General features: G+C 46.1%; 1 protein-coding gene and 1 non-coding gene across 2 annotated transcripts; one reads left to right on the top strand and one right to left on the bottom strand.

Annotated features, from left to right (window-relative positions):
• Nucleotides 1-678: 678 nt before the first annotated feature.
• Nucleotides 679-9,955, bottom strand: PRMT5 (protein arginine methyltransferase 5). Its single transcript, XM_049613119.1, has 17 exons — nucleotides 9,744-9,955; nucleotides 8,953-9,071; nucleotides 8,561-8,646; nucleotides 8,252-8,386; nucleotides 7,562-7,674; nucleotides 7,367-7,416; nucleotides 5,249-5,412; nucleotides 4,608-4,769; nucleotides 4,357-4,434; nucleotides 4,206-4,264; nucleotides 4,000-4,122; nucleotides 3,738-3,913; nucleotides 3,072-3,181; nucleotides 2,734-2,827; nucleotides 2,440-2,556; nucleotides 2,167-2,231; nucleotides 679-1,233 (listed from the first exon to the last, which is right to left on the bottom strand). Exons 1-17 carry the CDS (start codon nucleotides 9,851-9,853, stop codon nucleotides 1,081-1,083), a joined length of 1,914 nt encoding a protein of 637 aa, XP_049469076.1. The 5' UTR covers nucleotides 9,854-9,955; the 3' UTR covers nucleotides 679-1,080.
• Nucleotides 9,956-10,208: 253 nt separating this feature from the next.
• Nucleotides 10,209-10,281, top strand: TRNAR-ACG (transfer RNA arginine (anticodon ACG)). The gene has a single exon. It is a non-coding gene; the product is annotated as a tRNA-Arg (tRNA).
• Nucleotides 10,282-11,948: the final 1,667 nt, after the last annotated feature.

Below are 11,948 nucleotides of genomic sequence, written 5' to 3'. Positions count from 1 at the left end.
CCCACTGCAAGAGTAAACTTGGAAGATTCTCCTGGGACTCCGTGGGTGCAATACTCAGCCCTCTCTAACCAGAAAGAGAAGGAACTAAGGTCCATTCTCACATTCCAAGGGCTTCCATAATCCCCACACTTCCCTTGCCCCATACATGCTGCCAAAAACATAGCTGGTTATAACATCAAGAGAGCCAGAGTCAGAGGATCTGTGTTCCAGTCTTGAATACTAACTTCGTTATCTATCAGTTTGATTCCTCCTCTGTAAAATGGAGAATTGGACTCAGGACTTCAAACTCTCACCTTGTGATTTTATTCAAACAAAATAGGTGCCTTCTTGCTGGAGATGCCTGGATGGCTTCCAGCTTCCCTTCCAAGAGGTAGCAAAGGAGCTGGTGGTGCAGCAGCTCAGAAAAGTGGAAGGGAAGCTGGCTTCACTCACTACTACATCTTTCTCCATAGTGGCAAAATTTCATCCCCAGAGAAAAGCCTAATCACAGGACCTAATGTACAAGACCTCTTTGCAGCTGGCCGAAAAGGCCTACGGCCAGGAGTCCAAGAGTGACCATTAAGCTTCCTGAATAGGGAACAAAGTTTTAGGGCGCTTTGAATCTTGCATAAGGGCACAGATCTGAATATGCCCAGGTTTAAGTAAAGTGTGGGAAAGCAGAGGCAGGGGGCAACAGGGTTGGAGCAGGAAAAGGCTATAACTTCACTTTATTTGTATTTCCTCCCACACAAAACCATCAAAACAGGAACAGAGATGGGCAGGGAAAAGGGCTGAAAATTTGTTCAATCCACATGTTCTCAGGGCTATTCCAGGGAGCGCTTGAGGCCGAATGCCTGTTGGAGTAGCTTCAGATCCAGCACTAATTCCTCCCACCCTGGCCTGAAGTCTTCACAGATTGGTGGCTCGAGCCCTGCAATTAATTCTCATCCTTTGCCCACCTTGATGTAAGGCAGGAAAGCAGACTGAAATGCTCCACTCTGATGGGCAAGGGGAATCACAGCCCACAGATGTACTGCACTTTCTGTGCTACAGGAGCAGAACTTGAAGCTGCTTCCAAGGTCTCAACACTTGTAGGCAGGGCTAGAGGCCGATGGTGTATGAGCGGCCTGTGGGGTTATGAATAGCAGAACAGACTGGTGCTGTCACAGCCCACTCATACCACACCTTCTTGGAATTGCTGCACCGCCAGAAACGGACACAGATGGTCTGGCCTTCGCGTACCGTAATGGGCTGCTGTAAGAAGAAAGACAGGGAGGTTCAGGGTGGAGCTAATGAATTGTATGTGGCAATGTACTACTGAGCTAAGTGTGCCGAGAAAAGGATAAAACATGACATTCCAACCCTCATGAAGTTTATTTGAAGTCTTTCAGAATGAATTATCTGAACAATCAGACACTAAACAAATCATCAGAAGTGTGATGAGTGCTATGAACATGCAGAGAACATTGCGCTACAAGAGCACCTAGGAGGCAAGGCGAACCTAGTTCAGGCAGTCAAAGTTATCTGACAAGTGGAATGTTTAAGGGGACCTGGAATATAAGTCAGCTGAGTGAAGAGATGAACAAAGAACTTTCCAGGCAAAGGAGGTGTGAAACCCTGAGGCAGGAAAGAAGACAGGATATTAGAGAAACCAAAAGAAGGTCCACAGAATCATGATGAGCATTGAGTAATGTACAGAATTGTTGATTATGTTGCACACCTGAAACTAATATAACACTGCTTTTTTAATTATACTTCAAATAAAAAAAAAAAAAAAAAAAAAAGGTGGTCCATAGGGCTGATGCAATGTAACTAAGGGAACAGTAGCTGAAAAGACAAGCTAAAACTAGATCACACCACGTCTTACAAGGTTAAACCTTTCCCCTGATGGCAGTGGGAGGTCAATGAACGGTATTAAGCAGGACAGAGATATGACAAGATCTGGGCTTTTAAAAGATGACTCTTGCTCAAGGTAGAGACTAGACAGAAGAGGAGCCTGAGGAGATGTGGGGAAGCTAAGGAGACAGGCACCGCAGACATCTCAACATCTACGACAGGGATCCAAGAACATGTGGGAGCAGCAGAACATGGGTCATACTCAAGCATCCTCCTGAGAGCAGGGAAAGGGCAGAACACCAATGGCAAAAGTTACTCCTTAACCCATGGAGTATTAAAGGTGATTCCTACCTTAATAGGGAAGAGGATGGGAAACCATGAAAACATCCCAGGAGAGTGAGTTTCTGGACGGATACCTGTTTGAAAAAATAATGAAAACATTGAGGTCTCTGTGACTCTGCTTTTTGCCTGGGTTGAGGGGCGTTTCTTCTGTGAACAGAGAAACAAGTAATCAAAGATCCCCATTCATTGATTCTTGGGCTCCCTGTGCATCTAAATGAAACATTAACAAAACTGCCCAGGTAACATACTCATGCCCTGCCATCCACTGCCCCAGACACTCACTCAGGGTGATGTCCTGATAAAGCACAGTTTCAAAGTAGCCTGCAAAGCCATGTAGCACTGTGTTCACCTCCACAGGAAACTCCAAGGTGCAATAGCGGTTGTTGTCAATCATAGGATCTGTCAGGGAAGAGTTATGTGGATGACAAGGGGCCAAAAGTTCTAGACAACTTGGTAAAGCAAAAGCAAAAAACAGGATGGGAAGCCTAGACAGAGCAGACCCAGGATAGCAAGAGAAGAAACCAGAAAGGTAAGCTCTCACCCATCCAGTCAGAGGAGAGTCATATGGGAACCCACCTCTGTTGGGATGGCTGAAGGTAAAACAGGGCTGGGGCGCCGACAGCTGGTGGAAGTTGTGCAGCCGTACCACGTAAGGCATCTCAAACTGGGCCTGTCCCGAGAGACCAAGCAAGAGCTGGAGCAGACAGGCAAGACACACCTACTTCCCCGGGAAAAGAAGCCTGAGCCTCAGGGACACAGAAAAGGGTAACATTTTCATTTCAACTTTCGCTTTCCCACATCCCCAGCTTCTCCATCACTTCATCTTCTCCAGTGCAAGAAAACAGTTGATGCTAACGTAGAAAAAGAAGATGACTAAAGAGAAAAGAGCTCTCCAGAAGACAGTGGCTCTTTACCTCAGGGTCACGGTCCTTTTCCCGACAGGCGCGGACCTCATTATACAGCTTGGAGGAGGAGATGGGAGCCAGAAAGGAGGTATACTCCCCAGGGATGCTCACACCATCATCTGGAGAGTAGGAGGGTCATATTAGTTCCCAAGGGATGAAAATGGTGCGTCTAACTGAAGGTTTAAACCTCCTACATCAAAACATACCACATGTGACAACATGGAGCGGTCTAGGTCTGTTTTGTCTAGGTCCTTTCATGAGAAATTCTACTTTGAGGTTAACTTACAGAGACACAGGTTAAAACTGGAAAGAACCTAAGATATTCTAATCTAGTGGTTCTTAACTTCTGTAGGGTCATAAAGAACCTTGATATTTGGATGAAAGCTAAGCCCAAGGTACATATTACATCAGCTCAGGGAATCCACAGACCTCAGACTTAAGAAGGATCTGCTCTAGTCCACTGCTCTCATTTTACAGATGTGAACAGTGAGGTTCAGAGAAGTTACTTCATTTGCTAGGGCACTGACCCAAGTCCAACCCACGTTCCTTTAAACCTTGTCACCTCCTCCTAGGCTGCTGCTGCCTCACTCAACCCGCCCCCGCCCCCCAAACTGCCACAGCCTTCCAAGCTGAGAATCCATTCCCCTTACTCAGCACACCCCAGCCTAGAGGCACCTTTTAAGAAGTGTTGGGCTCCATCCAGGCACTCAGGTGACAGTTCATTGTCAGCAAAGGAGCCCAAAAGCTCACTGACGATGATGTCTGCTTTCTCTGGAGCCACCCATTCCCGCATGTCCGATGAGACTACGGTCACCTGGCTTCCCCATTCTTCAAATTGCCAGTTCTCTAGCCTAAAATAAAGATAATGCAAGTGAGGACACTGGTAAGAAAAACTGGCACTGGAGACAAACTTCCCAGCAAGGAGGTTGCTACTCACGTCACCACGGCATTTGGGTTCTTCTCCACAGCATACAGCTTTATCCTCCGGTCAGCCTGCTTGGCTGCCCTCAGAGAAGCATTTACCAGGGGACCCCGGCCTGCTCCCAACACCATTAGCACCCTAAGAAAGAGGAAGGGTCAAGCTGACTTAGCAGATAGAGAAGAGGTATGCAAATCTCTGGGATTGTGGGCAAGAGCACTCACTGGACATTGGTATCCTTCTCTTCGTCAGGCACTCGATCTAACAGACATTTATAGATGGCCTGGTGGAGGAAGGAGAAAAGACCTCATGGCTATGATCCCATCTTCACCCAGGACATCCCGGCCCTGTACTTGACCCAGACCCACACTATACCTGCTGATATTGAGAGTATTTGATGGGGTCCTTTTCAAACACTTCATATGTCTGAGATTCCAGATTGTCCATCAGTGGCTGACGAATGAGAGGAAAAAGGGAAAATAAGTTAGCCAGTTTCTGGCAAGGGCAACACACCAGAATACCAAAAAATTTCCCATTGCTTCCTGAGCTCTGGTAGGATTTTAGGGCACCTATGGTCAGAGACTCTTCTCCCACACCTCCCTCCTCTCAGAATACTCCAGACCCACCTGGAGTGGGGACTGCAGATAGTCTTCATAGCCCTTGGCAAAGAGTTCGTAAGCATTGGGTGGAGGACGGTTCTGGCTCAAGTATTCCAGGTACTGGAGGTAAGAACAGAACTCCTTCTCTGAGTGGTGGTTGGTGCCTGTGATGATGAACTGCACTTCCAGCTGTGAGAGAAGTCAGACCATCAGGTACAGTCCTCGAACCAAGATTCTGGGATATTGTTATGGCTTATGGCCAAAGAACCCTGGCGTAAAATAAGGCCCAAACGATCAGTCTTCCAGTTCAGCAGATATCTCCAAGTATCAACACAACAGCATGAAGCTTCAATAAACTTATAAAGCCCTCTAATGCCATATAAGCATCATCCTGACTCAAACAGCCCCATCGATCCTCACTGTAACATCTTAAAAGAAACCTTCTGCAAAGTTCTCATGAGATTTGGTTCCTTTTGAAATGTTCTGGGGCTCCTAATCCCATTTGCCTCTTTGTTCTCAAGAGCTCCAATTTTGATGAAATCGCTCCCCAGAAACCAGAAAGGAAAAGAATCAGCCTCACAGAAAAAAAAAAAAAAAAAAGCACCACACATATGTGAATAAGGCAAGAGGATTAGCTGGAGTATCTTTGGAAACCTTCTACCACCCACCTTGAGGAGCCGGAAGATCAGCCTCTGATGCATCTTAGAAAGAACAGGAAATCCCTTCTTATTGGTCAGGAAAATGCTGGTGGGGAGAATGGCTGCTTTGATGGGCTCCCCAAGCCAACGATCAATGACATGGTTAGATGGGAGGTCGGCCCCAATTTCAAGAGCTACACGAGGGAAAAGAAAGTTAACTACTACTATATAAGAAGGCTTTCCTTGCTTTTTTGTGCAACATCTGTTTACTCCTTAAGAGCAAGGCCTACTGAGACATAAAGTAGCAAAACTGCCCAGCAGCCAAGTATACATGAAACTCCTTTTTTTTTTTTTAAATGTTTTTTTTTTTTTTTTTATTTGAGACAGGGAAAGACAGAGCATGAACAGGGGAGGGTCAGAGAGAGGGAGACACAGAATCTGAAACAGGCTCCAGGCTCTGAGCTGTCAGCACAGAGCCCGACGCGGGGCTCGAACTCACAGACTGCGAGATCATGACCTGAGCCGAAGTCAGCTGCTTAACTGACTGAGCCACCCAGGCGCCCCTGAAACTCCTGATTCTTTTTTTTTTTTTTAACTGTATCCAGCTTTATTAAAGATACTTTTCATAAACAATCATGGTATTTCAGGCAGAACATGGGCAGACAATGTTAACAGTATACAGCAACTTTCAAACTCCTTTCTTTAATGGACTACCAAAGTCAGAAAGCCATTTCATAAAACCCAATGAAGTCTTCATTTGATGCTCTGAACAGGGAAAAGTTTAAAGAAATTTTAATATTTATTTTTGAGAGACAGAGACAGCACAAGTGGGGGGAGGGGCAGAGAGAGAGAGAGACACAGAACTCGAAGGGGGCTCCAGGCTCTGAGCTGTCAGCACAGAGCCCAAAGTAGGTCCCAAACCCATGAACCGTGAGGTCATGACCTAAGTTGAAGCCAGACGCTTAACCGACTGAGCCACCCAAGTGCCTGAACAAGGAAAAGTTTAGAGTAAGGGTTGACATTTCACATTTAGCATGTTGTTAAACAACTTTTCACAAGCCAACCCTGACTTTGAAATGAAAATGGCAGAATTATCAATCTGATGCTCCACAAGCTAAAAGAGGAACTCTTTTGAGGGATGCCATCTCCATGGTGACCCTGCGAAGTCCAGATTGCCTGACATACTGGGAACCATTTTGACACTCGGGTCAGGTTCCAACAGGTCTCTGGGTTTAAGGAAGTCAAATCTATGTTGAAGGCAGAGAAGGAGAAGAGGATATAAAAAATGAATTTTAGTTTTTCCACACCATAAGGTGTCTGTGCCAAGGTGGCTAATGTGTATCATCATCAAGGAATCCCTCCTCCTGGGAACCAAAGAGGAAGTTTCTCAGAACTAGAAGGGAAAGGTATTTTCTCCCCCTTATCAATCTAGCTTCAGAGATATTCAATTAGTGACATTTGTCTTCCCCCTAAATAACAATGAAGTGTTCTGTGTACTAACAACATAGCTTAAAAGAAAAAATAAAAAAAAAAAAAAAAAAAAAGTAAACCAGGGATGCCTGTGTGGCTCAGTCAGTTAAGCGTCTCTTAATTTCAGATCAGGTCATGATCTCATGGTTCATGAGACTGAGCCCTGCACTGGGCTCTGTACTAACAGCGAGGAGCCTGCTTAGGATTCTCTCTCTCCCTCTGCCCCTCCCCTGCTTGCTCTCTCTCTCTCTCTCTCAAATAAATAAATAAACATTAAAAAAAGTAAAAAAATCTTCATTTTAACAAAACTTGATAAAAAAGTATTTCAAGCTGTAAAGTCACCAGAAGTACATAGTTATCAAAAATGCACACATTTCACTTGGCATCTCCAAAAACTCCTAATTCTTTTTTTTTTAATATTTATTTAGTTTTGAGAGAGATATATATAAGAGAGAGGGAGAATGTGTGCAGGGGAAAAGCAGAGAGAGAGGGAGACAGAGGATCTGAAGTGAGCTCTGTGCTGACAGCAGAGCCCAGTCTCACAAACTATGAGATCATGACCTGAGCCGAAGTCGGATGCTTAACCAACTGAGCCACCCAGGTGCCCCCAAAACTCCTAATTCTTACTTGCAGGAGGTCAGAGAAGGGATACCTATCCCAGTACCCTTGTGGACTTACCCACCGCAATCCTCTTGCTATAGTCACACAAGGTCCGGAAGTTGTGCCACCTGTCGGGGTCAAATACAGAAAAATACAGTCAAATATATATAGCTCACCAATTACCACAGCTCGAGGAGACCTCCCTACAGGCTCCACCCTGTACCTCCCCTTATCCTCCCCTTTGCCCTGGCACAGCAGCAAAAGGAGACATACCACATCCATGTCTTCTCCTCTCCACTGTACTCCTCTGTGTGTGTACTTGGTGCATTCTCAATTATATCATCTCTCAGGTCCTCTGGGGCCACCAAGGGTACCCGCATCCAGAACTGCACATGAACAAGTACTCTATTTAGAACTCTTTGGAACTCACTAGGTCCAGAAAGCTTCCTTCAATTAAAAATATCTTGATCCACAGGGCACCTGGGTGGCTCAGTTAAGCATCCCACTCTTGATTTCGGCTCACAGTTGTGAGATTGAGCTCCGTGTCAGGCTCTGTGTTGACAGTACAGAGCCTGCTTCAGATTCTCTCTCCCTCTCTCTCTGCCCCTTCCCCACTCGTGCTTGCTCTCTCAAAATAAACTTCAAAAAAAGAAAAATCTTGATCCAGCTCACAAGTTAATCCTTTTATGTTTTTCCCAACTTGTGGTTATATGCACATGTACACTTACCTTGTGTATATCCTTATGTAAATACCTGCCTTGTCCTTTATTGCAACTGTAAGTTTCTAGAAATAACTATACATTCTATATATTTTATAACAGTCTGCTTACTACTTTTAGATGCTGGTAGGCAGTACTGACATGTCAGTTTTCCCAAATGCACTCTTTACTCAATGGCTAGGAACAAGAAAATACCTAGCAGACTATCATAACATGCAGCAGAAAGGGAGGCCCTTAGCCATACCATGGAGGAGTGGTGGCCAGTGTGGATGTGGTTGGTCAAAACCCTGGCCAAGTTTGTGTTATCTTCCTGATTTAGGGGCAGCAGGAAAGCTGGAAGACCCAAATATGCCCCAAAATTCAGCTCCTGTAACATGGCCTGGAATGGAGATCAAGAGGAAAAGGTTAAGAGCTAGGAATCCAATTAGCTTTAATTGAATTGTATTAGATTTACTAAGTTATGGGAGAAAAAAAAACAAACTGCTCTTTGCACCCAGCGTGGTTATGAACCTGATCTCTAGACAAATCCATTGGATTGGTGAAACAGTCTTACCGCCTCGGAGTTCCTGCGGATCTTCTCCACTTTTGAGTCTGGACGAATCCATGGAGAAAGCTTTCCCACAATTAGCGTATTCCAGTCTGCACTCCCCCCATCCAAGAAAGACAAAGACTAAATGAGGGTCAGCACTTTACTTGTTCAATTTCTAGTTCTTAACAGGGAATAAAGAGTAGAGATGAGAGATAAAAGACTTTCTATCACAGATATGGGATAGCCTGATGCAGAATAGACTACAGCTTTTAGCAGGTAAGCAAGAAAACAAGAGTTATCTGTGTCCCAGGACTAACCAATATATCCAAGTCAGGAAAGGAGGAGAATGAGGGCACTGTTAAAGCAGAAGTTGTTACTGCCTCTAATAATTAAGGGGCATATGGGATGGTCCCTACCCCTTCCTGACAGCAGTAGGTCTGATCGTGTCTGGGGGCCCGGCCGATTCTTAGCAGGTTCCTGAGTGAACTCCCTCTTGAAACGCGGGTGGAAGACAGGCATGCAGAGGAAATCAAACCTACAACCGCGACAGACCCAGAATCGTCATGTAAAGAGAGCAGCAGTGCCCAGAAATCCAAGCAACTGGATTAGGCTATCTCAATTCTGCACAACCCTCTCAGCTGCCATCAGTCACCCGACGGGACTGCTGAGTTCAGCCCACCTTGGGGCAGATCACTTCCGCTGCACTGTGCCTCAATTTCTCCCCAAAACACAGGCATGGAAAAGACAAGGAGAGAAGATAAAAATCCACCCCAAGTGGATTTCTACTCTGCTGTCACCGGTTTTCCAGGATCGTCACATCCAGATTTGCCCCAGTATCGCCCATGCCTTCCCCCTTAAGATTTACCTCTTCTCTCTCTAGCCCCCTAACTCTCCCTCCTACTCTCAGACTGTAATCCCGCTCTCCAGGGCCTTGGAGATCTGTATGTCCCCTTTTCGAGTTTACCTGACAACTCCCCCGACTTTGGGGCTCAGTGACCACACACCTCCAATAAGTTTTTTTTGTTTTTTTTTTTTCCTTACGCCCCAGAGCCTAAGGCTCTCCACTCACCCGCAAGGAGTAATGGTTTCTCCCGCCCTAATCTTACTCCGACCCCCTCACCCCTGCTTCTCGGGGATGACTAGTCTGTCCCCCCTTCGTCCCCGAGTTCGGAGCCCGCATTCCGCTTGCAGAGGTCTGGGCCCTCACCCCTGCTTGGCCACAGCCCCCAAAGTGTCAGCTATTTCGGGGACGCAATTCAGGTCCCTGCCGCTGGACACGCGGCTCCCACCGGCACCTCCGACCGCCATCGCCGCCATCTTTTCCCTCGCGCTGTCCACGCCGGGATTCCTTGATATTAGCAGCCAATCAAAAAGCCAGAAAAAAGCCCCCGGAAGGCGGGATGAGTCGCCCTAACAACCAGAGCGTCTTCCACGGCTTCAGAGCGAGAGGCGGAGGGGTGGGGAGTGGCTCCTCCCGCCAATCCGCGGGCTGCACAGTGGCTTACGGCGTGGCTCCGGAAGATCCACCAATCTCAGGGTCTGGTTCTCGACGAATTTCTATCTCCCAGAATGCTTCGTGCATTCATAGAAGTCCGTCAAGGGACTACACGTCCCATGAAACCCTGCAATATAAGCTTGAAGTGTCATCATTGAGGCGAGCGTGATTGTCTCAGGGCCAGTGGCGCAATGGATAACGCGTCTGACTACGGATCAGAAGATTCCAGGTTCGACTCCTGGCTGGCTCGGCGGGACTGAGACTCCTTTATTGCATCGAATGCGACACGGCCTCAAGCAAAATATTTTAAATCTCTCTTCCTTTCCTTACACTCTTAAAAGTTTCCTCTTTTATCTTTTAGCACCTTCGTTTTATAGGTCTTAATTTGAGTTCTGCAGCCATCTTATGTCAGCTTTTTCCGTTACCTAATTCAGAAATGACTCTTGTGTCACTACTTGCTTAGGTCCATCTAAGCAAGAGAATTGAGTTAATGGCTGGTGCTCTTAAAATGGGCTTTGTATGGGCCTTCGTATATTTACAAATAGATTGTGGAAACTCAGCCACTAATTCCTTGTGATTTTATATCTCAACACAAAAGGTAAACACACACACTCACACATTCGTGGTGAGGGATTACAGCGAAGAGGAGTCATGAAGTGCCTGGAGGAGGCCTGGGAAAATATATACACTCTTGTTAGAGGGATGGAAAGAAGCAGAGGAATGAAGCAAGGGAAGACACGGGGAGGAGAAAGGGAATACCTGAAGGCGGGGAGCCCAGAGGTGTTGAGGGCCTGGGAGCAGGGATGGAAAAGAGAACACAGTGCAAAAAGCCCGAAGAAGGAGGCGTTGACAGAACTTAAGGACTGCTTCGCAGGGCGCCAGGAAAGAGGAGTCTGGGTTCTGGCCTCTGTGAGTGAAACAAGAAAGGAGAGAAGCGGGCTTAGGGAGAATCAAAGTTCGGGTTTGGAAGTGCTGAGTTGATTGGGCGCCTAGGGGGCGCTGTGTAATAGAGAGTTGGATGAACAGTGAGTGATCTGATCTGAACCAGAGAAGATTTGGAAATGCCAGAAGAGAGGTAGTGATGAAAGCCACGAGACTGAATGAGATCATCCTGGACCGTTGCGGACAAAGTCCTTGGAAACATGGAAAGGGTGTGGATAGGATAAGCTCTAAAGAGCTCTGGGTGCAATGATAAATGCTCCAGAAGGACGAAAGTCAAAAAGCCAAACAACTAAGAAAAGACATACAAAAAACCTCAAGTGGTTGGAAGTGCTTTTGTCCCATCATTACTAGTACACCTACTACAAACTATTACTAGTAGACTTCATTTCTTTGCTTAAGTTTATTTATCTATTTTGAGAAAGAGAGCACAAGCAGGGAAGGGGCAGAGAGAGGGGGGGGGGGAGAGAGAATCCCAAGCAGGCTCCACACCATCAATACAGAGCCCCATTTGGGGCTCTGACTCACCAATCATGAGATCATGACCTGGGTAGAGATCAAGATTCGGACCCTTAACCGACTGAGCCACCCAGGCACCCCTAGCACTTTATTTGCTAAAACAGTTTTAGATTTACAGAATGATTGAGCAGATAGTACAGTGAGTTCCCATGTGCCTCCCCAGAGCTCTCTTTGTTATTAAGATCTTCACATGTATGGTATATTTATTATAATTCAGGGACCAATATTGATAAATTATTATTATCAAAGTCCATAGTTTAATCAGATTTCCTTAGTGTTTACCTAATGTCCTCTTTCTGTTACAAGATCCAATCCAGAATACTGTGTTACATATAGTTGTCATGTCTCCTTAGGCTCCTCTGGGCTGTGACAAGTTTCTCAGTTGTTCCTTGTTTTTGATGGCCTTGATAGTTTTGAGAAGTACTGGTCAGGCATACTATAGGATGCCCCTCTGTTGGA

The sequence above is a fragment of the Panthera uncia genome (assembly GCF_023721935.1).
Source record: "Panthera uncia isolate 11264 chromosome B3 unlocalized genomic scaffold, Puncia_PCG_1.0 HiC_scaffold_1, whole genome shotgun sequence".
NCBI lineage: Eukaryota > Metazoa > Chordata > Mammalia > Carnivora > Felidae > Panthera > Panthera uncia.
The sequence above is the reverse complement of the archived record's forward strand: the minus strand, read 5'-3'. Positions and strand labels throughout refer to the sequence as shown.

Excerpts from the sequence above, each read along its gene's own strand:
- PRMT5 (XM_049613119.1), bottom strand. The coding sequence starts at position 9,853 with ATGGCGGCGATGGCGGTCGGAGGTGCCGGTGGGAGCCGCGTGTCCAGC. Across the intron at positions 8,387-8,560 it reads TCCGCAGGAACTCCGAGGCG|GCCATGTTACAGGAGCTGAA; the intron begins GTAAGACTGTTT and ends TCTCCATTCCAG. Across the intron at positions 4,123-4,205 it reads GAGAAGGATACCAATGTCCA|GGTGCTAATGGTGTTGGGAG; the intron begins GTGAGTGCTCTT and ends CCTCTTTCTTAG.